General features: G+C 36.0%; 1 protein-coding gene across 3 annotated transcripts in view; it reads left to right on the top strand.

Moving 5' to 3' along the window:
- The first annotated feature begins 5,255 nt into the window (after nucleotides 1–5,255).
- Nucleotides 5,256–26,663, top strand: part of SLC6A15 (solute carrier family 6 member 15) — a 38,592-nt gene continuing 17,184 nt past the window's right edge. The window contains exons 1-2 of one of the 3 annotated variants that reach the window (XM_045463801.1): nucleotides 5,256–5,547; nucleotides 22,201–22,669. In XM_045463801.1, the coding sequence (XP_045319757.1) occupies nucleotides 22,381–22,669 (289 nt within the window). In that variant the 5' untranslated portion in view covers nucleotides 5,256–5,547; nucleotides 22,201–22,380. Of the gene's footprint in view, nucleotides 5,548–6,000; nucleotides 6,272–6,851; nucleotides 7,084–22,200; nucleotides 22,670–26,663 lie in introns of those variants that run through there. The other 2 variants (XM_045463802.1, XM_045463803.1) reach the window with 2 other exon arrangements.

The raw sequence follows: 26,663 nt of genomic DNA, 5'->3' as shown, positions 1-26,663 counted from the left end.
AAAGTTCAGCAAGATTGATAGAAAAGAAAGAGATAAGGTAAAAATAGTGCTATGGAGAAGTGCATGTATTTACAATGCATGTATAATGTAGGATTTAAAATAAAATAGTACTAACAAATTTATTGAAACACACTAAAAAACTAGGTGAAATGAACAATTTAAAAGAAGGGAATTACCAAAATTTACTCAATTATGGAAGAGTTAACTGAAATAAACCAACAGAAAAATTCAGTTAACAATAAAGTGTCTCTATTTACCATCTTCTTCCTACTCTCCTCAATTTCCCAGATGAGTAATAAACAATTTCTATCTTATGTAAGAGTATTTGAGAGACTAAGAGTGTAAACTCTGTATCTTGTTTTACAATGCTAGAATAACCTTGATTTAAAAAAAAATGTGAGGTGAACATAAACAAATCACAAATAACTTCATTTTTTATATAGATGAAAAACTCTAAATATGAAAAAGTTGGATTTATCGATTTAAATAAAAAAATAGTAGTAAGGCAAGAATTTGCTATCTCTGGGTCTTCTCTCTGTTCCTCAAACATGCTAGGTAAACTCCTCTTAGGGCCTTTTCACTGACTGACTCTTCTGCCTGAACATAAGCAAGGCCAACTTATGCAAGTCCTTCAAACCACTGCTCTAATAAGATCTCAGTGAGACTTAACCCTGATCACTCAGTTTAAAATTGACGCTTACCCTCCTCCCCCTGAATCTCCTAACCCCCTTAGCCTATGTTACCTTTTTTTAAATTTTATAGCACTTAGCTCTTTTAAACATAAAATTTATTTATTATGTTTACTGTAAATTGTTTGCCTTTCCTTGCCCCACCCCGCTAGATTATAAATTTTATGAAGGTAGAGATATTTGTCTCTTTTGTTTATTGATATATTTCAAGCACCTAGGACTATGCCTGCTATATAATAAGTACCCAATAAATATTCGTTGGATGAAATAGTTCATGATTTGAAAACTCAGTATGTTATTATCAGAAATAGTATATGCCAAAACACACTTCAATACGAAGAATATTTCTCAGTTATCACACATTACTCAGCTGTACCAGTGGAAGAAATATTGAAATATTTTCATACTGCTGGAAATACAGCTGTGCCTAAGTCCCCCAAGTGCTTCCTTTCTGCTACTTCAGTCACCCTGGCTCCCTTCCTGGGATACTGGTCCTCTCTAGGCTTAATTTCCTTTGGTTAGTGACAATTACAGTTATTAGTTACAGAAAATTAAATACTTTTAATATCACCATTTTTTTTTAATTTTTTTTTCAACGTTTATTTATTTTTGGGACAGAGAGAGACAGAGCATGAACGGGGGAGGGGCAGAGAGAGAGGGAGACACAGAATCTGAAACAGGCTCCAGGCTCTGAGCCATCAGCCCAGAGCCTGACGCGGGGCTCGAACTCACGGACCGCGAGATCGTGACCTGGCTGAAGTCGGACGCTTAACCGACTGCGCCACCCAGGCGCCCCAATATCACCATTTTTAAAAATAAAACATGGGGAAAAAAAAAAGGTAATTGGATGAAATCACCTAAGGAGAGTACGGAGAGAAAAGGAAAAAAAAAAAAAAAAAAAAAGACATAAGGACCAAGGACAGAGCCCCAAAGCCATTAACATTTAGAAAGAGAATATAAAGAAGATGGATAGAGTTATGAAAGATGTAGGAAAAAAAATTGCAAGCATTTATTTTCATGAAAGTCAAAAGAAAAAAACTTTTTATTTGTCCTGTTTTCCTCAAATGATTGTTGAAATTGTTGAAACAATATTGTTGTGAGTTTGTAAACCATACCAACTGATTTGATTGCTTTGACATTTGTCAACTTAGTTACCCCATCTTCTACCTATAGAGAGATCAGTTAATCTAGTAACCTTGCTTGTGCCTCTTAGCTCTTCATCAGCCAAGAAAATGTAGGATGACTTGAATATTCACCAGATATTTTGGGATTGTGCAGACTTTGGTGTCATAAATATTTGAAACTATGTATCAAATAACTTTTAGTATGGGAAATAATATAATAAGTTTTTATCAGAATAAAAAATAATTTCCACAATATACTACATATATAACAAATAAGAAAATGAATTAACATAAACTTATAGTGTAAATTGATTTAAATATTTTCTTTTAGTACTGTAATTTGTAAATCTTTTTTTTTTTTTTTGGTAAATATTTGCATTGTATTTCTGAGCACTGGTGCTATATCTTCAAGAGTTTTTTTTTTTTTTTTATGTTTATTTTTGGAGAGGGGAGGGGCTGAGAGAGAGAGAGAGGGTGCGTGCCCTTGAACAGAGGAGAGGGAGAGAAAGAGGGAGAGAATTCCAAGCAGGCTCCATGCTGTCAGCTCAGAGCCAGATGTGGGGCTCTATCTTGTGAACTGTGAGATCATGACCTGAGCTGAAATCAAGAGTTGGATACTTACTCAACTGAGCCACCCCAGGTGCCCACATCTTTGGGGGGTTTTATATAATATTGTCATTTTGAAGGATTTGGTGCTTATAAGTAGATATCAAATTCAGAAAGTGATCTAGATAGGGGTGGGTATTTATTTACAGTATCTAACAGACGCCTTCTAACTATAAACATGGACAACCAAAGTCTCGTCTTTTTTTCTTTTGCAATGTGTGGCTAATAACTATATCTACTGCTTAGGGTTGGTATAAGAATTAAGAAAAATATGGCATTTAAATTATTCTGTACATTGCAAATGTACATACTTAACCTCAGATCAATACTTGCTAATATTAAATACAGTGTGGCCAAAAAGACTAATCTCCCTTTACTTGTAGGTTCAAATCTTCTAATCTTTCCCTTCTGCCTCTTCTCTCACAAAACACCATGTGGTCATTTGTCTTCCTGTGTGACAAAGAAAGCATTCGATAATTGTTAGCTAAAAGATATTAGAAAGTGGGTATTAGATCACTGAAGTGTCTTTATTATTAAAATTTAGAAATAGATACTTTTTACCTCTTTGACTAGAGTTTCTAGGTTCTCCTTTGGAATCTTTCCACTTCTCACTCCACTTCTTATTTTATTTTTTTTAATCAATTAATTTCTTTTTGAGAGAGAGAGGGAGAGCATGAGCAGAGGAGGGACAGAGAGAGAAGGAGAGAGAATCCCAAGCAGGCTTCGCACTGTCAGCTCAGAGCCCGCCCGACTAGGGGTGAGAACTCACAAACTGTGAAATCACGACCAGAGCTGAAATACAAGAGTCAGATGCTTAACCGACTGAGCCACCCAGGCACCCCTCCACTTCTTATTTTCAAAGGTGCCTAGCTCTTGTGTTAATTCTAGATTTTCCTCCTGTTAAAATTCATTCACTAAAGGTTTACAAGGTAGCATTAAAAAAACATTAACTCTGAAGCCAACCAGATCTTGGTTAAAATCTCCATTCTGTCATTGAAATAGCTGTGTGGCTTTTCACAATTTTTTTTCTCTTGAGTATCACTTCTGTCTAATCTCTAAAATCACCTCATTAATTAATTGAGAAGATTAAATGAGCTAGTTTAAACTCCAGGTACTTAGTGGGAAACTTAATACCTGCTTTCTCTTATTCTCATTGGCTTCAAGACATGAATTAGTATTAGTCATTTTTGAGGGTATCACTCCACAAATATTTTGTGACTTGTAGCTTTGCACATGTATCTGAGGTAGATGTCAATTGTCAGTGAAAAAAAAAAATGTGAGGAGGGAATATTTGTAGGCAAGTGGGCCTTCTTTGTACTTATATAAACCATTCTTGCAAGCATACAAAAACTTTCCCACAGATGAGCCTAATCCTGATTATGGGGGACATAGCCCTACTTATTTTCTTAAATTCTTCTCAGTTGTTATTGGTATTATTTCTACTGTGTATCAATTTCAGAATATAAAAAAATTATATATATCAACAGAAATATTTGCCTGTCACCAGTATGTGAAGTAAAAAGCAAATTATACAAGATGTTCCATAAGAGGTTTATTGGAATTGGTTTTATTTTTTTCCAATGGGACATCTGTCAGAGTATTTATTTACCCATGGCAGAGGGGCATCCAGGGAATCAGATCTAATTTAATATTTAAAAATATTTTAAAGGTGGGATTGGAAGAGACTGAGAAAAAGCTCTCTTGGCTGCAATAAAAGCTAAGGATTAGCAGCAGTGTTCTGACCTGAAATTTAGGTCTTGTGATTTCTTTCCAGGAGATTTCTCACTGCATGAAAAACCTGTCTGAAATGGCCTTGTTATTTAATTCAATCTTAATTGGATACAAACCGTCAAAATCTGAGGGATTGTTGAAAGCCCCCAAAGTGCACAAAGGTATTTTTTTAATGGTAACATTAATCGTTTGGAAGTGAAAAAATGTCCTTCATCAAGTCACTGAACCTTTCCACTATAATTGGTTGTAGGCTTATTTTGCATTTCTTTCAATTTTGAAAGTTTCAAGGACATAAAATTTAATCTCTAGAGCATATGCCCTGTTTAGGGGAAGGTTCAGCCATTTTCAAAAGAAAGCTAAGCTTTGTGCTCATTGAGGTATATTTTAGAGATTCTCCACGTGGCTTAATTATGAGTACGTCTTGTTTGCTACAAGAAGTGAGTCAGCCTTCCTGTTGTAATGAGACCCCCTAGAGGAAGAGTCGGATGCTAAGGGACCAACACAGAGTGAGGACCAGCTCCCTAAAACAGCTTTCCTAACCTGGCCAGAATCCCTGAGCGCTATCAGGCCAACGTTTGGTGGAGAAGCAAATGCCCAGGTTGCTTTTCTTTTGCAAGAGATGTAAATGACCGGCTTGGGGACACAGCTAGGGAAAAGGGTTCTTTGGGTCACCCACTTCTTCTAGTCCCGTCAGTGACTCTAAGAGAACATTGGAGGGTGTAAGGCAGGACCATTTCTATTGTTATCCTCTTTGAGACAAAGGCGCGGGGCGGGCAACTGGTGCCTGTCCTTTGCGTTGGATGGGTTAAGGGAGGCTGGGATGGCAGGCGGGCGGAGGAGGGGTGATCCGTTCGGTTTTGCTTCGGACTTGCTCGGTCGGTGCCGCCCCGGCCGGCCCATCCCGGGGCGCAGGGTGGACGCGGCTGGGCAGCCGCAGCGGCCTCTGCGTCAAGGAGCGGCGGGGCGGGGAGGTGCGGCGCCCAGCCGGACGACCTGGCTCCCTTCCCCCGCGGCGCCCGCAGCCTCCCCCTCTCCCCCGCAGCGGGTCGGCGGCCGCAGCGCGGGCGGGCCGGGCACGTGGGCGCCTCCGTCACACCCTCACTCACACCCTCACACACACCCGCGCGCACGCACCCGCGCGCCTGCATCTCGTGCTCCTTCCCTGGCCGACACACCGGCGCTCGCGAGTCCCTCGCAGCCAGCCCGCAGGGCAGCGACACCCCCCCCCACCCCTGCTCCAGCCCAGCCCCAGGGCCCGCCCGAGGCCAGCGGCTGCTTCTCTCTGGACAGCTCCTTCGCGGCCTCTGTCGCAGCCACTTGGACCCGACCCTTTGGCCACTGCCGCTGCTGTCGGGACGTGGGAGAAGCGAGAGGCGCCCGGTGGAGACACGGGAACGGTAATGACACGCTCCTACAGCTAAGAGCACGGTTTTAGGCAGGGCGGGGCTCCCCGTTAGCCACCCCGGAGCCCGGGGACAGGGGCGCGAGCGGACTTGATGGATGGATCCCGGGAAGGACTCGAGCTGGGTCCTGGGGTGAGGGGAGGTGGGGGTGGGCGGCTCTAAAGCTTTTGAGGGTGAAGTTGGGCTCGGCGCGCGACCCTCCAGGCTGTGTCTTGCACCTGTGCACAATGGGGGGAGGAGGCGAGAGCCGCGAGTAGGGGAAGCACATGGGTTGAAACGCTCCGCCATCCTTCCTTCTCGTGGTGGAAATCGCCTACAGCATCCCCGAGAAACTAGTGGCTTCCAAGTCCAGTGAAGGCTGGACGTGGGGGCGGGGGGGTCCGACTGGGGCAAGCCCGAGAGGAAAGTTGGTAGGGTCGGGACGGAGCGAGGCGCTTCCGAGGTTCTAGGGGAGTTAGCAGCCGATCCCCGTGCGGGTGGGCGGCGGGGCGGGGAGAGGAGCCAGGCTCATTTCTCATTCGCTTCTCGTTGCTTTTGGCCACTGCCGAACGCGATCCCCCGAGGCTGTGTGTTTTCACGTGACCCCCGTTCCCCCTAGCCTGAGGCATCCTGGATTAAGGGTCCTAAAGCGGGCCTTTCGCCGCACAGGGCACGTGGCTCCAGAAGAAAGCATAGCCTGTGTGTTTTTCTGCGCATCCAGGAATTTGAGCGTGTGGCGGTGAGATGGTGGTGCGGGGATGTGAAGGAGAGGATGGGCGGAACGGGAAACCCAGACCATTTCTACACCATTCGCTCGGCTCGTGTGTGCGTGGCCTGGGCAGAGGACGGTTTGGAGTACAGGGAGGGGCTTCCGGATCAAAACATGCAGGCATACGAGCCTCGTAAAAACGAACGAATCGCAACGCCGAGCCGAGACATCCCGGGGACAGGTGTGGACCCACCCTGTCGCAGAGGCCGCAAGAACGGGAATTCTTTTCCGTTAAGCCGAGGAGCGGCGTTTGCCGCGCGTGGGAGAGGGAAGCCCCCAGGCTCGCGCTCCGTGGCGTCTCGCTCCCTTCCCTCCTTCCATCCTCTTCCTTCCCAGGGAAAGGTTGGAGTAAGACGGGGCGGGGTCCGCACTCCGGCGCGGTGACGTCAGCAGTGTTTGGGTGCTTATGCAAATGAGTCTGCGTTCGTTGCTCCCAGTCGGGTCGTTCCCTTCCAGGTCTTAAAGGTAGACCCAGCCTTTCTTAGCCTGCATCGTTTGTATGGTTCACTGCCCGAAAGCACCAAGAGGACTGGAGGGTTCGCTTTGTGTACTGCTTTTAAGAGCCTCATCACCCAGTTTTAAAAACTGTTTATGCCTGGTTGCTTTCCGGGGATACAGGAAACAAACTGTTTGCTTTAGGAAGTATCGTTCTCTGACGAAGCAACCTTGTAGAGGTTCTTACCCCCCCCCCCTTCCCCGCCGCATTTCTTTTCCGCAACAACAGTGTTGACATGCAGACCTACTTTTGTCTTTGACGCCTCCTACTAGTTTTGACTTATGTAGTAAGTACTTAATAAGTACTTGATGCAATGAATTTTCCTTGAAGAGTGTCTCATTATATTCGGCATATTCGATCATCAGAATCATATTTTATTTTTGTGTGCGTACCCTTCGTATCCACATGATCAATGATCCGTGTTGATTGATTGGAGTAAAATATATTATTGAATTCATTGGACATTTTCATCCAAGTGAAACATGTAATGTGTTCTTTTTTTCCGGAAGGCAGCAATTAACACTATTCTGAAAGGAAGACAGTCTCTTATGTTGACAAGTTTTCTTTTCTCTGATTGTATGTTTTATTCTTGATTCCAGAATTACTATGTACTTCCAATATATGTTAACTCAAGACATAGTATTTTAATGGCATTAAGAAAGCTATTTATATGTGTTTCTAGAAAATAAGTGCTATGTCATCCAAATAATAACATAAGTAAGAAATACCATCTTGGTCTGTTGAGGCTGCCAGTAGCAAAATACCATACCCTGGGAGCTTTACAAACAACAGAAATTTATTTCTCATGGTTTTGGAGGCTTAGAATTCAAGGTACCAGCAGATTTGGTGTCTGGTGAGAGCCTGCTCTCTGGTTCATAGATGGCAACTTTCACTGTGTCCTCACATATTGGAAGGAGCTAGTTAGCTCTCTGAAGTTACTTTTATTACCCCAAAAAGCCTCATCTCCTAATACAATCATCCTGGTGTTAGAATTTCAACATATGAATTTGGAATGGAGGACACAAACATTCAAATCATAGCAAATGGTAGAAGAATTTTTAAATTGGCTAATAGCTATTTGAGATACTAATAATCAAATGAAATGCCTTACTTGTCAATTATCAACTTAAGTTAGAATAATTACTAAAACCTAAACTCTATGTTTATAATCATTAATTTACCCAGTGATCAGTGTTCAAATTTTGCTGTGTGCATGTTAGAAAATACAGTTGTCCTGTCATAAAATAAAACTTGTGTATAAATAGGTAAGAAATTTGTATTGTATTGAACTCTGGGTTTATTTCCCAGATAATTAAAAAGACATTGACTTAGAATGATAGACCTGAAAGACACCTTGCTGATTATCAAAAGCTCTGAAAACTTTTGCTTCTCAATTTACTTCTCCACTTCTTTTGGGTAATGTGTTAACTCTTTATTACTACATACATATGCGTGATTGGAATATTAATATATTCTATGCAGAGTAATATTAAAATGGTTTCTGAGCAGATGCCATTAACAGAATTCCATGGGCGTAGTCTGATACATGAAAACATTTAAAGTTACATGGCAGGACTCTTTATATTTATTTCCAATTTCCCTTATAACTTAAAATAAACCCTAACTACTCTTCTGGATGCATATGGTAAACTTTTAATGAATTTATCGACTTAAATATTAACTTTGACCAATAGTGATTTACTTATATTTCTCTGTGAATACCAAGCCCCAGAGACTGGGCTACAGGGTGGTTTTGAATGCACAGTATCACTTGTTGGAGAACTGTTTTCAGTCTTGAAGGTCACATTATTTCTTTGTGATTAATGCACTAAGGTATCCTTTCACATAAGATTCATTGATTGTTATCTTTGAATGAAATGCTTACACTGGGAGTTGTTTCACTGGTCAGATTGGCAAAGATAAAAAAAAATGACTCACTGTCTTCAAGAGGGCAGAGGGAAACAGGCAGTCTTATACACTGCTAGTTGTAGTACAAGTTGAGACAACTTTTATAAAGAGCCACTTGTCAGTATTTACCTAAATTATAGAAGCACATAATCTCTTATCAAGTAGTTCCTCTTCTAACAACATATTCTGTAGATATGCAAATGCCAGATATACAAAGTCAGTTGCTTGAACATTGATTCAGATTATCAGAAATAACCTAAATGTATACTCATGCCATGGTCTATCATATAATTATTAAGACAAAACAAAACAAACAAAAGGCAAAAACGAGCAATTGTAATGAGAGCAAAAGTTTTTGAAGAATTTTTAAGTGAAAAACGAAAAGGCAGTTATACATATAGTGACAGTTGTGTAAAAACAAAAAAAAAAAAAACAGGTTGGGTGGGTGGAAGAACACACCTATTAGCCTGATTATATACCAATACCTGTGGAGGACTTTGGTGACTTACAGGGAGATGGGGGTGAAACTGATATGCTGAGGGAAAGAAAGGGAATACTTTTCACTTTATGCCGTTTGATACTATATGACTGTATTACTTATTCCAAGTTTGGATTAAAATATATTCTAAGGTGAAAACAATAGTTGGGGTGCCTGGCTGGCTCAGTTGGTAGAACATGTCGTGAGTTCAAGCCCCATGGTGTTGGGTGTGGAGCCTATCCAGGCATCAGATGCTGCCAAATGAGTAAGGTATAAAAGCCAATGAGTATTTTGGCTCCATGGTTTTTTTAGTATCTGAATTTACAAGAAAGTCTCTACTTTCAACATTATTAATAGTAAAATTATATTAGAGCAGCGTATGAGATTTAGTGGAATCATTAAATTTAGCCAGTTTTATTAGCATAAAATACAAAGAAAATTGTTTTTAGTGAGTTGAGTAGGGTTTTAAAACAATTTGTATTTTAGATGGTTATAGATTCACATGTAGTTGCTCAAAGATAATACAGAGAGCTCTATGTGCTCTTCACCCAATTTCCTGAAAATGTAACATCTTGAGAAACTGTTTTACAACATCATGATCAGAATATTGACATTGATAAAGTCAAGTTACAGAACAGTTCCATCACTGTAAGGATCCCTGTGTTACCCTTTATAACTACAACCACATCACTCTGTTCTTCATATTTATTATTTTGCATTTCAAGAATGTTATCAAAATGGAATCATATAATATGCAACATTTTGAAGTTGGCTTTTTCCACTCAGCATAATTGTCTATAGATTCATCCAAGTTGTGTATGTCACTAGTTTATTTTTATTTTTGAGTAGTACTCCATGGTATGGATTTACCAAAGTTTGTTTAACCATTCACCCATTAAATGACATCTGGGTTGTTTCCAGGTTAGGGTTATTATGAATAAAGCTGCTATGGATACTCATTTACAAGTTTTATGGAAGATAAATTCTCATTTCTCCAGCATAAATGCCCAGGAGTGCAATTTCTGGGTTATATGATAGTTGCTTGTTTAGTTTATTCTCACCAGCAAAGTATGAATGATCCAATTTCTCTGTATCCTTGCCAGAATTTTGTCATCCCTATATTTTAGTTGTTTTGAGAGGTATGCAATGACATCTCATTGTAGTTTTAATTAGCATTTCCCTAATGGCTAATAATGTTGACCCTCATTTCATGTGCTCATTTGCTATCCAGGCATTGTATTCAGTGAAATGCCCCTGTATGTCTTTTACCCATCTTTTTAATTGAGTTTTATGAATTTCTTATAGGTCCTAAATACAGACCCTTTCCCAGATATGTGGTCTGCAAATATTTTTCTTCCAGTCTTTAGGTTTTTTTTTTTTTTTTTTTTGGTCCTCTTAATGGGTTCTTTCACAGAGTAAAAGTTTTAGGTTTTGAAGTCCAGTTTACCAAATTTTGCTCTGATGGATTTTGCTATTGATGACATATCTAAGAGCTCTTTGCTTAGCTCTAGATTGCAAAGATTTTCTCCAATGATTTACTTAAGACATCTTTATAGTTTTATATTTTACATTTAAACATTTTTTTCTGGCATTATCTGCTTATAGTTTTAGTATCAGAGTAATACTAGCTTCACTAGCTTCATAAAATGAATTCTGATGTGTTCCATTACTTCTATCGTCTAGAAGAGATTGTGCAGAGTTGGTGTTAATTCTTCTTTAAATGTCTGATAGGGTTCCCCATTGAATCCAGGTAGGTCTAGAGATTGCTTTTGTGAGAGTTTAAAAATAATGCATTTAAGTTCCTTAATAGATATAGAGCTATTACATGATCTGTTTGATATTGAGTAAGTTGTGGTGGTTCGTGTTTTTCAAGGAATTTGTCCACTTTATCTAAGTTGTTAACTTATGTGTATAGAGTGTTTTGCTACTCTTCCCTTATGATCAGTTTGATGTCTGCAGGTTTTGTTATTATAATTCCTGTTTCATTTCTGATATATAACTGCCTTAAACATGAGGCTGACCACAGGGAACTTTACATGAGAATAACTAAATGTGTCTTTTAAGATTAATATTTATCTTACGGTTAAAAGAAAATCACTGCATGGGTTTAAACTCTAAGTTACATCCCTTTTGCATGGGTCTAGCCCCTTTGTGAACAGTTCCTTGGACAATATTTTAAATTTCAGTAGAGTTAAATATTTATACTTCCAGTTAAATTCAGTGAATATTCAGTTTATCTCCCCCATAGGCAAATGTTTAAATTATCTGTTGCTACATCGCAAACTGCATCCCCCCAGACACACACCATTTTTTTTTTTTTTCAATAGATTTGAAACAATGATTTATTTAGCCTCTTTAGCGTCTGTTACCTTTCTGGTATTATAATAACTTAAAACAATAATGGTTATTTCTTATTATTTTGTGTGTTGTCTGGGCTCAGCTGAGTACTTCATCTGTTCCATTTGGTATGTGCTGGCAGCTGGACTGGGGCTAGAATGTCAGTGCCTTTGTTCTTGTGCCTAGGGCTTCAGCTTAAATGGCCGAACAATTGGTGGCTGACTGAGACTTTCTCTCTCTCTTTCCATGTGAGATTTCTAGCAGGGCATATGGACTTTTATATATAGTGTCTGAATTCCAGAAGAGTGAAAGCAGAAACTGCCAAGCTTCTTCAGGCCTAGCCTTGGAACTTGCAGTGTCACTTCTGCCTTCTACTGGTCCAAGCAGGTTCAGTTACTTCCAGAATTCAAACTCAAGTTCAGGTACAGCCCAGAATTAAGAGAAGAGGAAATAGGCTCTGTTTCCTAATGGGAGGAGTAGCAGGCAGACATGCGCAGCATTGAATGGAACTGAAAACATTCTTTTTGCAAACAATCTACTATGGGAAATAACTAAGAAAGATCATACTTGATATTTTATGATGGTCATGAATAAAACATGGTGATGAATAAAACATTTGCCTCCAAATTCATTTTTCATGATAGGACAATACAACTATATAAATAAGTGTGATATAATATTCTATGCCTAGTCAGCTAAAAAGTATGTCTACCTACTAATTCTTGGTACTTGTGAATGTCACCATATATGGAAAAAGAGTCTTGGCAGACATAATCCTCTAATGAAGAGATTATCCTGATATGTACAGATGGGTGCTACATGTCACCACAATGTCCTCTTACATGAAAGAGTCAAAGGGGATTAGATACACACAGAAGAGGAGGAGACAGTGTGAGGATGGAGGTAGTAATAGGAGGGATGTGGCTATAAGTTAAGGCATGCTGGCAGTCTCCAGAAGCTAGAAAAGGCAAGGAACAGACTATTCCCTAGATCTCTTGAGGGAGGGACCTTCCCATGCCTTGATTTTGGTTTATTGAAATTACTTTGTATCTCTGATTTCCAGATCTTTGAAGAATTCATTTATGCTATTTGAAGCCACTAAATTTGAAGTAATTTGTTACAGCATTCTTAGGAAATGAATATAGTGTCTAAATCTGAGGTGTTTTCAATATGTAATTTAAGTGTTTAGAAGAACTTTTGTCTATTTTTAAAATGTTTAAGAGATTTATTAAAATACTTAAGTGAGATTTAAACTCTGTCCTTGATTCATAGAAATCAACAAAAAATATATTTCAATTTACCGAAATTACCTTATAATTTTGCAATAATTGCCAGGTCACAGGAAGTTACAAAAGGAGGTCCTTGTGTACCCTTCACCTGGGCTCTCTCATTTTACAATCTTGTATAAATGTACAGTACAATATCAAAACCAGCGTATTGATATTAGGATAGCCAGAGAGTTTGTCAGGGTCCCTGCCTGTGTGTGTATATATGTGTATGGTTTTTTGCAGTTTTATCAAATGTGTAGCTTCCTGTGATCCTTAACCACAATGAAGACACTAAACTGTACCATCTCACAAGATTCCTTTGTCCTTTATAGCACACCCACCGGCCCTTCTCTCCCCTGACTGCTAGCAACCACTGTTCTGTGGTTCATCTACATAATTATGTTATCTTACAAATGTTATATAAGTGAATAATTATGCAATATGTATCCTTTTAATATTGGCTTTTCCCCCATGCAGCATCATTTCCTTGAGGTTCATCCAAGTTATCGCATGTATCAATAATTATTTCCTTTTTATTGCTGATATTGGATGACACTGATGTACTACAACTTGTTTAACCACTCACTCATTGATGGACATTTAGGTAGTTTTCAGTTTGGAGCTATTATAAATAAAGTTGATAAGAACATTTATGTGCAAGTTATTGCTTGAAAATAAGTTTTTATTTCTCTGGGATATATGTCTAAGAGTGCAAATTGCTGGTCAGTGTGATAACTCTATTATTAGTGCTAAAAGAAACTGCCAGCTATTTTTTAGAGTGGCTGTCCTATTTTACGTTTTGATCAGCTACATATGATTGATCTAGCCTCTTCTCATGCCTACCAACTTTTGGTTTCTTTACTTTTTAAAATTTGTTTTCAATTTTAGCCATCCTGATTGGTGTGTTATAGTCCACCTTTTTGGGGGCAAAATATATAAAGTTTAAGTTCGATTTTGTATTGTCATTTGCAAAAAATTGTTTCTCTTCTTTTGATTGGCTCTGTGATTTTTGTCATCTTTTTGCTTAGTGCAAACATTTTATGTAAAGGGGATATAATTTGGAAAAGAAATGCTTAGGTTGATTTCTGTATTGTTGAAATTTTCTGTATTACTTATGAAGATCATTAATTCTGTGTGTTGTAGAATCTCTTATTTTTTTTCTCTCACAATTATTCCATAACTATAAACGTCTCAAGATGTGTCATTTTTTTCTTGGGTGTTGCAATTGGTTTCACATTTTGTTTTTATTCGAATAGTCTTTACTTTTTATCCTATATATTAAGAATTAGAAAAGTAAATTTCATTTGGATCCACAATAAATGTCAGACTCGGTGTTCATAATTGGTTCGTATTTAAAGAAAATTTTATTCAGTAAAATTTGTAATTGCCCAAGTCGGGGAGATAATTCACTGTTGTTATAGTTCTTTATTAATAGAATATTAAGCTTGTGGCAAGTACCAGTAATTAGCCAGTGCAGACATGTCTGTTTGAGTCCTCTCTTGTCTCTAAGATGCAAGTGCCTGCCTGTTATTTTAAGTCTGCATATTTTCACTGGAAATGTTAATTAGAGTTTAATTAAGTTACAAAAGAGGTTGTAACAATAGTTTAGGAGCTAAAAAGTCTTGAAAGATAGGGTAAGAATTGCACAATACTTTGAGTTAATTATATAGTGAAGTGAAAATATTAGTAAGACTAATTAAGACAAATGCTGAGAATATTGTCTATTCTATTAACAATATCAGGAATTAAAAATGTGGTATGACTACAAAGCCTACAGCTATTAAAAAACTGCAGAACATTATGAATCACTTTCTGCAAACAAATTTGACAATTTAAATGAGATGGAAAAATTCTTTGAAAAATACAAGTCACCAAAAATAACACATGAAAAAGAAAGTCTCGGTAGCTGTATATCAATGAAATAAATCGAATTTTTAATTAAAAATATTCTCTGAAAGAAAACTCCAGGCCCAGATGGCTTTATGGGTGAGTGCTGCCAAACATGTAAGGAAGAAATAAAACTAATTCTACATATATTCTCTCAGAAAATAAATGAGAGGCTATTTTAAAACTCCATTTATAAGTCTACCAAAACCATAAAAGCAAAATCCAAGAGAAAAAATTATTGATCCATGTTCCCATAAATAAAGTTGAAAAAATCCTTACCAAAATATTTGCAAACTGATCCAGTAACATATTAAAAAGGTAATACATCTTGACCAGTGGGTTTGTTTCATAATGAAAAATTGAAATAAAATACAAAAACAATTGATGTTATTATACAAAATAAAATACAAAATACAAAAACAATTGATGTTATTATATTGATAGATTAAGAAGTTATATGATTATCCTAATACAGGTAAAAAATTATGCACCAAAATTAAATAGTGACTCAGGATTAAAAAAAATGATAATGACCCTCACTGAACTAGGAATAAAAAGAAACTGTCCTAAACTGACAAAAGGCATCTATGAAAAAAAAAAAAAAAATCCATAACTAACATTGTACTTAGTAAAATATTGAGTACTTTCCGATTAGCATCGGGGCATAGATGAAGATGTCTGTTCTTAACACTTCTGTTCAAAATTTTAGTGGATGTCACAGCCAGTATGGTAAGTCAAGAAAAAGAAATTAAAGGTAAACAATGAGAGACCCAAACTGTCTTTATTTACCTTTAACATATTGTGTATATAAAAATCCTAAGGGATCTTAAAACAACATCAGCTCAATTTCAGCATTGTTGCAGGATAGGAAACTTGTATTTAAAATCAACTTTTTCCATGGGGCGCCTGGGTGGCTCAGTCGGTTAAGTGGCCAACTTCAGCTCAGGTCATGATCTCACAGTCCGTGAGGGCTGTGAGTTCGAGCCCCGCGTCGGGCTCTGTGCTGACAGCTCAGAGCCTGGATCCCCTGTTCATGCTCTGTCTCTCTCTGTCTCAAAAATAAATAAATGTTAAAAAAAAATTAAAAAAAAATAAAATAAAATCAACTTTTTCCAGAGAGAAATTAAAGAAGATATAAATAAATGAAGAGATATACCAAATTCATAGATTGGAAAATTCTATGTTTTAAGATGTCAGTGCTCCCCAAATGAGTTTATAGAATCAGTGTAATCCCGGTCAGAATTATAGCAAGCTGGTTTTTTTGGTTGTTTTTTGGTTTTTTTTTTTTTTTTTTTTTTTTTTTTTGTGGAGGGGTGTAGAATTAACAGCTGACTTCAAAATTTATGTGGAAAGGCAAGGAAATAATCTCAAAAAAGAAAAAAGACATTAAAAATGTTTAGGGTTGAGAAGCACTGAGTTAGAAATTTATTATGTTGATATAAAAATGTTTTCAATCTTGTTTTAAGTGCTTTAGTCTTTTTTTTCTGAAAAATTACATACGAAGATAATTAAAGCAATACAAAGATAGGAGAATGAGAAAAATGTAAATATAAGTCCAAATTTAAGTAATGTAACATCCCCAACATTTATTGTGATGAATAGAAAGACACCAGTTGTTTTACATTTATAACGTTGTATTATTCAGAGTTCTTTGTTTGAAAGTTGCAGAAACTGATGCTGGCTAAGAGGCAAAAATAAAGTAAAATAAGGAAGAAATACTGGCAAGGCTCAGGAGCTCAGGGGCTCAAAGGAACAATGGGGTGCTTGGCAATGAGATGGAAAAGGGCAAGAATGAAAACAGTTCTTAAAAATAGGAACCAGAATCCATGACTACAGTAGTAGTTACAGCCTGGGCATAATGCCTTTGGAATTGAGTGAGATGCCAACCTTTTGATCTCTTTGTTCCTCTCCTCAAGAATCAAAATCCAAAGAGAGGAATTCTAACTGGACAAGTGTAGATTATTTTCAAAGATGGTGGCAATATTTTTCTCTTCTCTCTACTTGTACTTTTGCAATCTGACTTTGTTGCTCATGCCATCAAAAAGTGGTGTTTATCCATTCTGTAATCAATCTGGACTTAGATGTGTGACTTGCTTTGGCCAGTGAAACATTAGCAAATGCTAAACAAACAGAGGCTTTACTAGCACCCACAGGTTGGGCTTACTTCTTTTGGCTAGAGTTGGAACTCTGAGCTTATAATGTGAACAAGTTGGAGCTAGCATTTTGTAGAGACTACATATAGGAGAACCAAAGTGCTCTGGCTTATAGACTGCCTCCTGTCAGAATGTGAGTGAGGCCATCTTAGACCATTCTTCCCCACTTCAGTTGATAGATGACTGTAGTGGAGAAATGACCTGAGTCAAGACGAATGAAAGAACTGTTCATCTAGGCCTAGTTCAAATTGCAAACACACAGAATCATAAGCAACTAAAACATTTGTTTATTAAGTTTTGAGGTAATTTGTTATGCAGCAATAGAAAACTTTACTAGACAACAAAGTGATGTTACAACAATTTAAACATATAGCATTGGCTCTGGACTTACCATTATTCTTAATAAAATAATTTGCAACAAGCCAGTTGTAACATAATACAACTGTAAGAGGAATGATAATCATAGTAATGAAAGAAGACGTATATTGAGTTCTCTCAACGTGCTGGCATGTACCCAAGCACTTTATTATTAGGTAACAGGGTAACTTAGCCAAGCTCATAGAACCATAAGTGATAGAAATAGGATTTGAACTCAGTCTGATTCTAGAAACTAGATATAAGTGTTTGGCATCAATACATGTCTCTTCACAGCAAGAAATATTAATTTCTGCAAGATCCCATTAAAAGTAAATCAGGAGGATTATATGAAAATGTGAAGAGGTTGGGCATTATCATTTTTTTTCAACTATGGGTTTCATATTTAGAAGGTACCCTGAGTTGCTTCCTGATATGAAAGATGAGAACATCCTCATACTTTTATTTCTTTCTGTCTTCTCCCATTTAATTCCCAATTTTGTCAGTTATTTTTTAAATTTTAATTTATATTTTCCCCTAAACATAATTCATATAGATTTTAAAGTTTATTTCTTGTTTAAATTAATGTTCACTTATATCCTTTAACATGCCTTCTCTGTTACTGAGATACTTACTTTGTTTTCTCTCTTGGTTGGCCAAAGTTCACGATCATGTAACCTGTTTCTCTCCCTCCCCAATAGGGATCATCAGATCTCTTATAGATAAGAATATTTGCCTGTTGCGTTTATAATTAGAATACAAAATAATTGATTACAAAAACTAGAAAGTAAGTATTTTTTCCTCTTAGTTTTGTTTAGTTTTGTTTTGTTTTAGAGGTTATTAAGTATACTGGGAAGTCTTTTTATTTCCCCTTTCTACTCTGCTTGAAGTCCCTAGGAATCTTTATGCCAGTATTTTTCAGTGTTGACCCTTCTGTATTATTATTATTTGAAAATATGAGTATAAGCAAAACTTCTGTTAGTATTTTATGTTATATTAATTCTATTTCCTTTCCTGGGTACACCAATTTTATGTTTGTTGTATCACCTTTATCTGACTTCCATTTCCATTAGCTTTTTCTCTGAATTACTTTAAAATATTTGACTCTTTTCATTCTTTTTGAGAAGTTTCCTTAAGTCTATTCTGATGTCTGTGGATGTACTTGTAGCAGCCTTTATTTGTTCCGAATATGCCTTTTATTCCTATAATGAATATTCCAATTTCTATATTTAGTATTCATCCACCTAAATTTTACTTCTATTCATCTTTAATATCTTTTCTTTGATTTTTTTAAAGGGGAACTTTTTAATCTTTAATTTATTGAATCTCTGAGTTTGTTTTTTTTTTTTAATAAGTAATCTACTTGAAACTCTTGAGCATTCTGTTTCCTGACATATATTTTCCACCTTTGTCTTTGCTTATGTTTCTTCCCCTCTCAAATACTACCACTCCATCTCCCTGGTTCCATATAAAACCCTTTCATTCTTAGTAATTGCTTATCTTTGAATGTGTAGAGTTCTATCTTGTCACACTATTTTATAAAGAAATTCATGTCATTCAAATGGAGCCTGGATTGAGTGGTCTAGGAAACTCCACATCTTCAATTCAGATTTATTCTCTGGAACAGTGGTTGTCAATTTTTTTCAAGATAGTGAGAAATATTTTAGGCTTTGTAGTACATACAAAGTGACTCTGCTGTTGCAGCACAAAATTACCTATGGAAAAGATGTAAATGTGTGGGCATGGCTATCTATGTTCCAATAGAATTTTATTTATAAAATCAGACAGTGTGTTGTATTTGACCCATGGGCAATATTTTATTGATGTTGGATCTTGAATATCTGTTGCTCAGGGGTAGAGAGGAGGCCTTTACCCAGTAGTGATGTAGACTGATAATGCAACTCATAGGTGCAGTGAAGTGCAGTAAATGATAGCTTGATTCTGTCACAGGAATGGTTGGTGCTAGCTTGGCAGAAGCTGTGCAGTTCCTTGAAACTGATTATCCTACTTCCTGTGTGACCTGTAGAGTAGTGATACTTTATTACTTTCTACCTCACTTCCTTCCTGGACATTCTGGCTTCATTTCTTCTTTTCCCAGATGTAGCAATGACCAATATACTTTTGGCAGTAGTCAACCTGGCTTTTTATTCTCTTTTTAATCTATATATATGGCCTACTTTTATTAACTAGGATCTTCAGGTAAGCTTTGAGCATCATAAAAAATGATATTATTTAGAAAAGTTAGGTCTTGAAAATATGAAGTTAATTTACTTTCCAAATTGTTGTCTTACATACTGAGTTTTTACAAATCCATTCAGAAATTCAATTTATATCTTTACATTTGGTTTTATGCAGCCTCTGAAAGGAATGTCTCTGACTCAATGAGTATAGATCCTTGGAGTAAAAAATCAACCCCCCCCCCCAAAACAACCAAATGTGTAATAGTGCAGAATACTTGTAGTTATCATAACAATATTATTCTGTCCTACTTCTTAGAGTTCATTCACTTCACAGACAAGTTTAAACCTTAAGAATGTGAGATGAGTAAGATAAAGCCATTCTCCAGGCAGAGCTTATGGCCTAGTGAAGAGAGCTCTAAATAAGTGAAACAACCTATTTAACATCCTTTTTAGTATGTTTAATATTATAAAGGTTGCCTAGGACTACTGTACTATATAATCTGTATATATAGTTAGATAGGTTTCATATATTAGATATATTTTAGGCATTTATAATATACCATTGTATTTAAATTTTGTTTATATTTGACGATTTTTTTTCGTGGAAAATATGAACTCTGGGTACTCTGATAGAAACGTTAAAAACATTTTTTTTAAATGTTTATTTATTTTTGAGAGAGAGACACAGCACGAGTGAGGAAGGGGCAGGAAGAGAGGGAGACACAGAATCCGAAGCAGGCTCCAGGCTCTGAGTTGTCAGCACAGAACCTGATTCTGGGCTCGAACTCACAAGCTGTGAGATCATGATCTGAGCCTAAGCTGGACGCTCAACCAATTGAGCCACCCAGGCGCTCCTCTGATAGAAACTTTTAAATGTAAACTTTGCCAAAGGATATTGTTTGTACGTTGATATGATTATTCATTTAGTATTTTTAAAAAATTCAGCAGTGTCCAACATTGTTATTTTTCATTTCATTTTGTTTGTGTATTTTTTTTCCACAAAGACTTGGAAATACATAGAATAAATACTACAATTTCCGAGATAATTAATTTGGGAGAGGTTCATGAGTAACACTGTCTTAAATTTTTCTTTCTGATATGGTGGCTGTTTTTACTGTAGTAGTATTTCTAAACTTTGATACATTCCTTACCTTTTTATTTGTGTGGAAAAAGCGAAAAGAATAGCTGATAACCTTAGTTTATTGAGGAAACTAAGGCTGAGTGGGGTAACTACGAGAAGTTATACAACTAAGAAATAAAAGAACTAGGACACAACTCCTGGTTCGTCAGATTAAAGCCAATACTCTTATCTATGTGTCAGTTAAATCACTGGGCCAACAATTTATCTTTAGGTAATTCAACAAATGTAGATCTTTACATAATTCTTGTGTTTGCTCTTGGGGTATATATTTTAATTGGGAAACAACTGAACACCTCCAATAAAAGTTGTTTACCTAAAGGCAACCAGTAAAAGTTACATGATCAAGTTAATGAATTCCTTTTTTTTTTTTTCTTTTTCATTGAGTTACCTAGCCCCCTGTCTTGTTCATGAAGATTATAAATTAAAGTATGATGGGCTATTTCTCTGACTTTGAATGTAAATCTAATACAGTTCCGTCAAAGAATTGGTTTTTTGTAGCAACAAATGGCAGACTTCTTGGGATATTATTTCTAAGTCTTCTGACCTAATTTTGAAAAGAAGCATTCATATGTTTAAGCACTTTTTGAAATAGACAATCTGATTGGTCTGCAGACATACCCTATAGACTTACTTGGTCTATATTTGAACAGAGAAAAGGAAATGAGATATAACCTAAAATGAAATAAAGGGAAAATGCCAAAGTGGTGGTAGTATGTTTTTTGGGTCATTGGAGAGAATGTTTACACAAATAATAATTTTTACCACTTCCTGCATCTTTTTATCCTATTCCTTATGTTTGGTGTGTCCTCAACTCCATTTCTGCCCAACTATAATGCTGCTTTTATGCAATGTTTCTGATCTCTCCTATAGTAATGATGTTGGGTCATATAAATTATGCAATGTAGTGTAATTATTTGGAATGTACCTTTCGCTGTATCAAATATAAGCTCCTTTAAAGCAGATATTGTATAATTTGTGAATGTTTGTAGCCCTATTATAATTAATATCAAGTGGGTGAACAGATGAATACATGAACAGAAGAGATTCTATATAAGACAAATTTATAGGGATGACATGTAATTGTGTATGTAATTCTATGAGGAATAAAATAAAGGATGTACTTTAGTCAGGAGAAAAGGAAGAATTAAAAAAAAAAGTCAAAAAACTTTAAGTACTAATGAGCGCCATATACATTATGCATTGGAGTATATCTGAAATCAAAGTAGATTTATGTAAGAAGGAAAAAGTGAGTTAAAAGAAAATGTGTCCAGAGATACCTGGGTGGCTCAGTTGCTTAGGTATCCGACTTCAGCTCAGGGCATGATCTCATGGTTTGCGAGTTTGAGCTCCACATCAGGCTCTGTACTGACAGCTCAGAGCCTGGAACCTGCTTCAGGTTCTGTGTCTCCCTTTCTCTCTGTGCCTCCCCTGCTTGTGCTCGCTCTTTCTCTCTCTTTCTCTCTCTTTCTGTCTCAAAAAATAAATAAAATAAACATTAAAAGAAAATGTGCCTGAAACACATGTGTACTTTACAATTTTTATACTTCTGGCAACATTAAACTATGAAGGGCCAAGGACAATCATATGTCTTATACTTGGTAGAGAGAGTTTTCATCATAGAAACTAATAACAGTTTTCAGTACTTTAAATATTTTTTCTCATTACATATTATTGTTTTTCAACTTAAAATTTTACAGGTACCTGTAGAATATTGGACATTCAGATCCAGGATCCATTAAGAGTCTATCACCTTGAATCAAGGATTTAATTGATACCCTCCTCCATCTTTTATTCATATCAATTAACATTTTTCAAAAAAAAATTGACAAATTCACCATAAGGGAATTTTTAAAAAGTAATACTACCCACGTTTTCAAATGCCGAAGAATAGCAAGGTGGTAAAAAGAGAATTAGATGATGAAGTTATTGAGTCTGTCAAAGACCTTCTTTCCAATGAAGACTCAGCTGATGATGCTTTTAAGAAGAGTGAACTAATTGTTGATGTTCAGGAGGAAAAAGATATAGATGTTGAAGAGGAATCAGAAGTTGAAGATGAAAGACCAGCTTGGAACAGTAAACTACAATACATCCTGGCCCAAGTTGGATTTTCTGTGGGTTTAGGAAATGTGTGGCGATTCCCATACCTATGTCAGAAGAACGGAGGTGGTAAGTTTTGGGGGGTTTTGTTTTGTTGTTCAGTGATACGTTGCTAAGTAAATTGTAATTGACTGTTTGAAATAGCTCCTGTTGTTGCTGCAGTCTCATTATTTCAGAACGTATGAATTCCATTGTAAAGCCAGGGAGACTCCTTTGTTGGAAGTGAGCTCACCTCTGTTTTCAGATTAGGTTTCCATAGAGGCAGATGGCTTGTTATGAATACTCAAAGAAAGATTTCTTAAGGGTAATACATTCTCAAATTCTTTCTGTGGATGTTATTAAACATCTCTAAATTACTGAACTTTCTAACAAATGTTACAGGCATTCCTTATGCCTGTCAGTTATTCTCTTTGGAGAAAAACCTGAAGTTTCTGATATAAGATGATACTGGTAAAACAAGTCACAAAGAATTTTTTCTACACAATTTATGAACTCTGAATTTGAAATAATTTCATTTTACCACACAAAAATTGTATTTAATTTAGAGTAATTATAGTGTTCAAATGCTGACCAAAACTTTGTAGATCCCAGTGGAAGGGATTTAACCAGATAATTAATGTATTGCTAGGCATTCTTCATCCTTAGATACCATATATATTTGATTCCTAATTCTATAGTATTTGGGGACAATGTTTAGTTTCAAAAAAAACTTTAAAGAAATTAGCATCCTTGCTGGGTTCTACTCCTGAAGCCAAGACTACACTGTATGTTAACTAACTTGAATTTAAACTAAAAAAGAAATCAGCATCCATAACTTTAAACAAAAATAAATCCATCAACGTAATGGTCTAGCTTTTTGTATTTGTGCATATAATAATAAGGGTTACTTAGCAAAAATTGCCTTAAAAATCAGTAAAAAAACATATTCAAGGGAATGACTTGTTCATGTAGGACACAAGCTCTATAGGGTACCAAAGTCAAGTAATAGTAAGTTAACTAACATTTGAGTTGAAACTTTATTATCTATATACGTACATGGAAGCTGTGAAAATAAATGTGGTTAAAAACTAAATATTAACTAAATTTCATCATACAAAATGTATAAAGATTATTTTGGTATTTGATTCCAATTTGTGATAGTTTAGTTGACTGGACAAAAATATGGTTTTATACTTTCTGTACAAATCAAATGGGATAATATAACCATTCATTTGTGAAATTTCTTTTTGGATTAAAAGATAAAAAGCTAAGGTGTTCTGATGACAAAATACATGTAAGATCTTACTTAACTTAATTCAACCAGGCACAAAACAACAGGTTTGGAAATAGTAGCCTGTTAGACAAACCTGCCTGAGAGGTAAGAATCGATACCTCTTGATGTCAGTGATGTGGTGCACTTCACATCACTCCACTGAAACCATATGCTCCTTAGCCAGTCATGAACATCACATAGGAATTATTTATCAAATCAGCTATAAGCAGCTGTATACTACCCTGCTTTTTGTTTCTCCTGAGTCATCCCATTTGCCAAGACTAGAAGAAGATGAGCTCTGATCTTAAGCCTTTCACTTTATGAGCCTTACTGGCCATACTGTTGAGGAAGAAGGCTGTATTGCCTGAAGTCAGGTTGGCATCCATTTAACGCAAATTGTGTTTTGGTGGAGAACTCAAAGGATTTCATATTTAGAGATTAGTTATTAGACAGAATGGCTCCTCCTCCTTATTGTCATATGTAATAGGAGTCAAAACGTTCTTCCTACCGTTGTTTCCTCTCTTCAAATAAAAAAAAATACTGGACAGTGATATAAAATGCCAGTGGACTTTTTCATTTCAAAAGGGCTGTCAATACAAAAGGCTGTACCCAACATGCAGTATAGTATTGAGCCTTACAGGTATTTGAGTTGTATTTTCTGGCTGTTTAGTCAGATAACCTGAGAGTAGTTGAATCTCATTCATCTGTCACTTGAGGCACTTTATGAATACTAGAACTAAAAAGTGGTAAACCCAGCATAAGTTGATTTGTTTGAAGATATTAAATTTAAAGTACAATGGGTAAGCTTAGTAAATAGTGTAATATAGAAGCTACCAGCTCACATTTTGAAGTCAATTTGGCCTTGAAGCCTGGCTGTTTCCCACAGTAGCCATATGACTTTTTCCAAGTTAACTTACTTCTGGTTTAGTTCCCACACTTGTAAAATGAGGGTAATAAGGGTACTTACCACATTGGATTCTTGTAAGAAAAAATGAGTAACTACATGTAGCATGCTTAGAAATGTGCCTGGCAAATAGTAAATGCTCATTTATATCTTAGCTATGACTATTTTTAACATGGAAGTTAGTGTTAGAGTAATTTCAGTTAGAAGATAAAGCTAAGTATCTAATAGCATGTCCTGCACACATAATTGAGGCACTATCGCCAAATCCAGTTTTAATTCATTCTCTCCCTCTCTAGTCATGCACACATACGTGAATGCGTTCACATTCTAGGACTAGGCGCATGTATTAAAATGCTCTTTCAGTCCTTTGGGAAACATTTTCAGGTCATTAGCACCTCAATGTAACTAATCATTTTAAAAATTAGATTTTTTTTTATTGTTCATTTTTTAAGGGCACTTGTCGGGATGAGCACTGGGTGTTATATGTAAGTGATGAGTCACTGGCTTCTACTCCTGAAACCAGTACTCCACTGTATGTTAATTAACTTGAACTTAAATAAATAAATTTTTAAAGAATTAGATTTTTGATAATTCTGTTTTATAAACTCATGAATCCATGCTTTACATTACATACCCATTTGTAGAATCAACTTAAGTCAGAAAGACTGAAAATCCATCATAAGAAAGTAGAGATTTTCTATGGACCACTATATTAGGGAAATTCTTGTATGTGGTCATTATTTCAGAGATATATACTAAGATAAATAATTTGAAAAAAAGTAATGTTTACTTCTTCAGCAGAATAACCACCGAACAATTTGAACAACTTCTAAAATCTATTCAATTCCACTAAATAGGTTTTTTTTTTTTAATGGGAAAATACAACAAATGGATTCTTATTTTATTGTTAATGCATTTGATGCATTGACACCATCAGTTGCATGATTTACTTGACAGTATCTGGTTGGACAAAACTTCAGATAAGAAATTTGAATGTAGGAAGTCCATCCTAGGGGTTATTTAATGAATAATTTGCATATGTATTCTTATGTAGGAATGAATATGGTTCACATTTAACTTTATCAATTAATAGGATCTAATATTAACATTGTCAAACTTATTCACATTTTAAAATAACTAGTCATATGTCTTAATTTGAGATGTTGCTATAAAATAATTTTTAAGTATGAAAACCTTACTACAAGGATAATATATATATTTGCACATGCATTTTACAATATATATTAAATATCTTAGTTTTCCAGTCAATGTCACCATCCCTTCACAGAATTTTGGAAAACAAAAAAATTCCTGAAATGTACCTTGTAAATGAAGTATATATGGGAAAAAATAACATTTGTCTGAGGTAGAAGTTCTTATTATTTTTCTATTTTGTTTTTTCTTTTTCAATCTTGGCAGCCGCTTCTCCCCTGTTGTTATTTAGGGAGAAAAGTCAGCTGTAATACTAGAAAATCTCGTTCACTCTAATTTATATGATTTGGAATGCATGATTTAGATGAGTTTGAATAAGATTTAATAAATCTTATTAATTAATTAAATTATTTAATTAAATTAATTAAAAAATAATTAATTAATTATTAATTAATTGCTTGATGAGCAATGTGTGAATAAGATTTCTTGGGAGTTTGTGAAACCTACTTGAGAAAATAATTTTAAGAAATCAATTATTTTTATGGAAAATGAAGTCATGCCCTTTCAATAAGATGAAACTAAAAACTGTATTCTTATTTTAATCACAATTATTTTTTATCAGACGCCCTTTGTAGCAGTCAAGTTTGGGTTTCAAATACTAGAAAGTTTAAAATGATGAAATTTCATTTTCTTCAAAGTCCTTTAGAATTATACTATATAGAAGTTCAAATATTGTCTTTTATGAGATTTTCAAA

The sequence above is a fragment of the Leopardus geoffroyi genome, chromosome B4, assembly GCF_018350155.1.
Source record: "Leopardus geoffroyi isolate Oge1 chromosome B4, O.geoffroyi_Oge1_pat1.0, whole genome shotgun sequence".
NCBI classification, from domain to species: domain Eukaryota; kingdom Metazoa; phylum Chordata; class Mammalia; order Carnivora; family Felidae; genus Leopardus; species Leopardus geoffroyi.
Note: the sequence above shows the minus strand (reverse complement) of the source record. Positions and strands in the feature narration are given on the sequence as shown.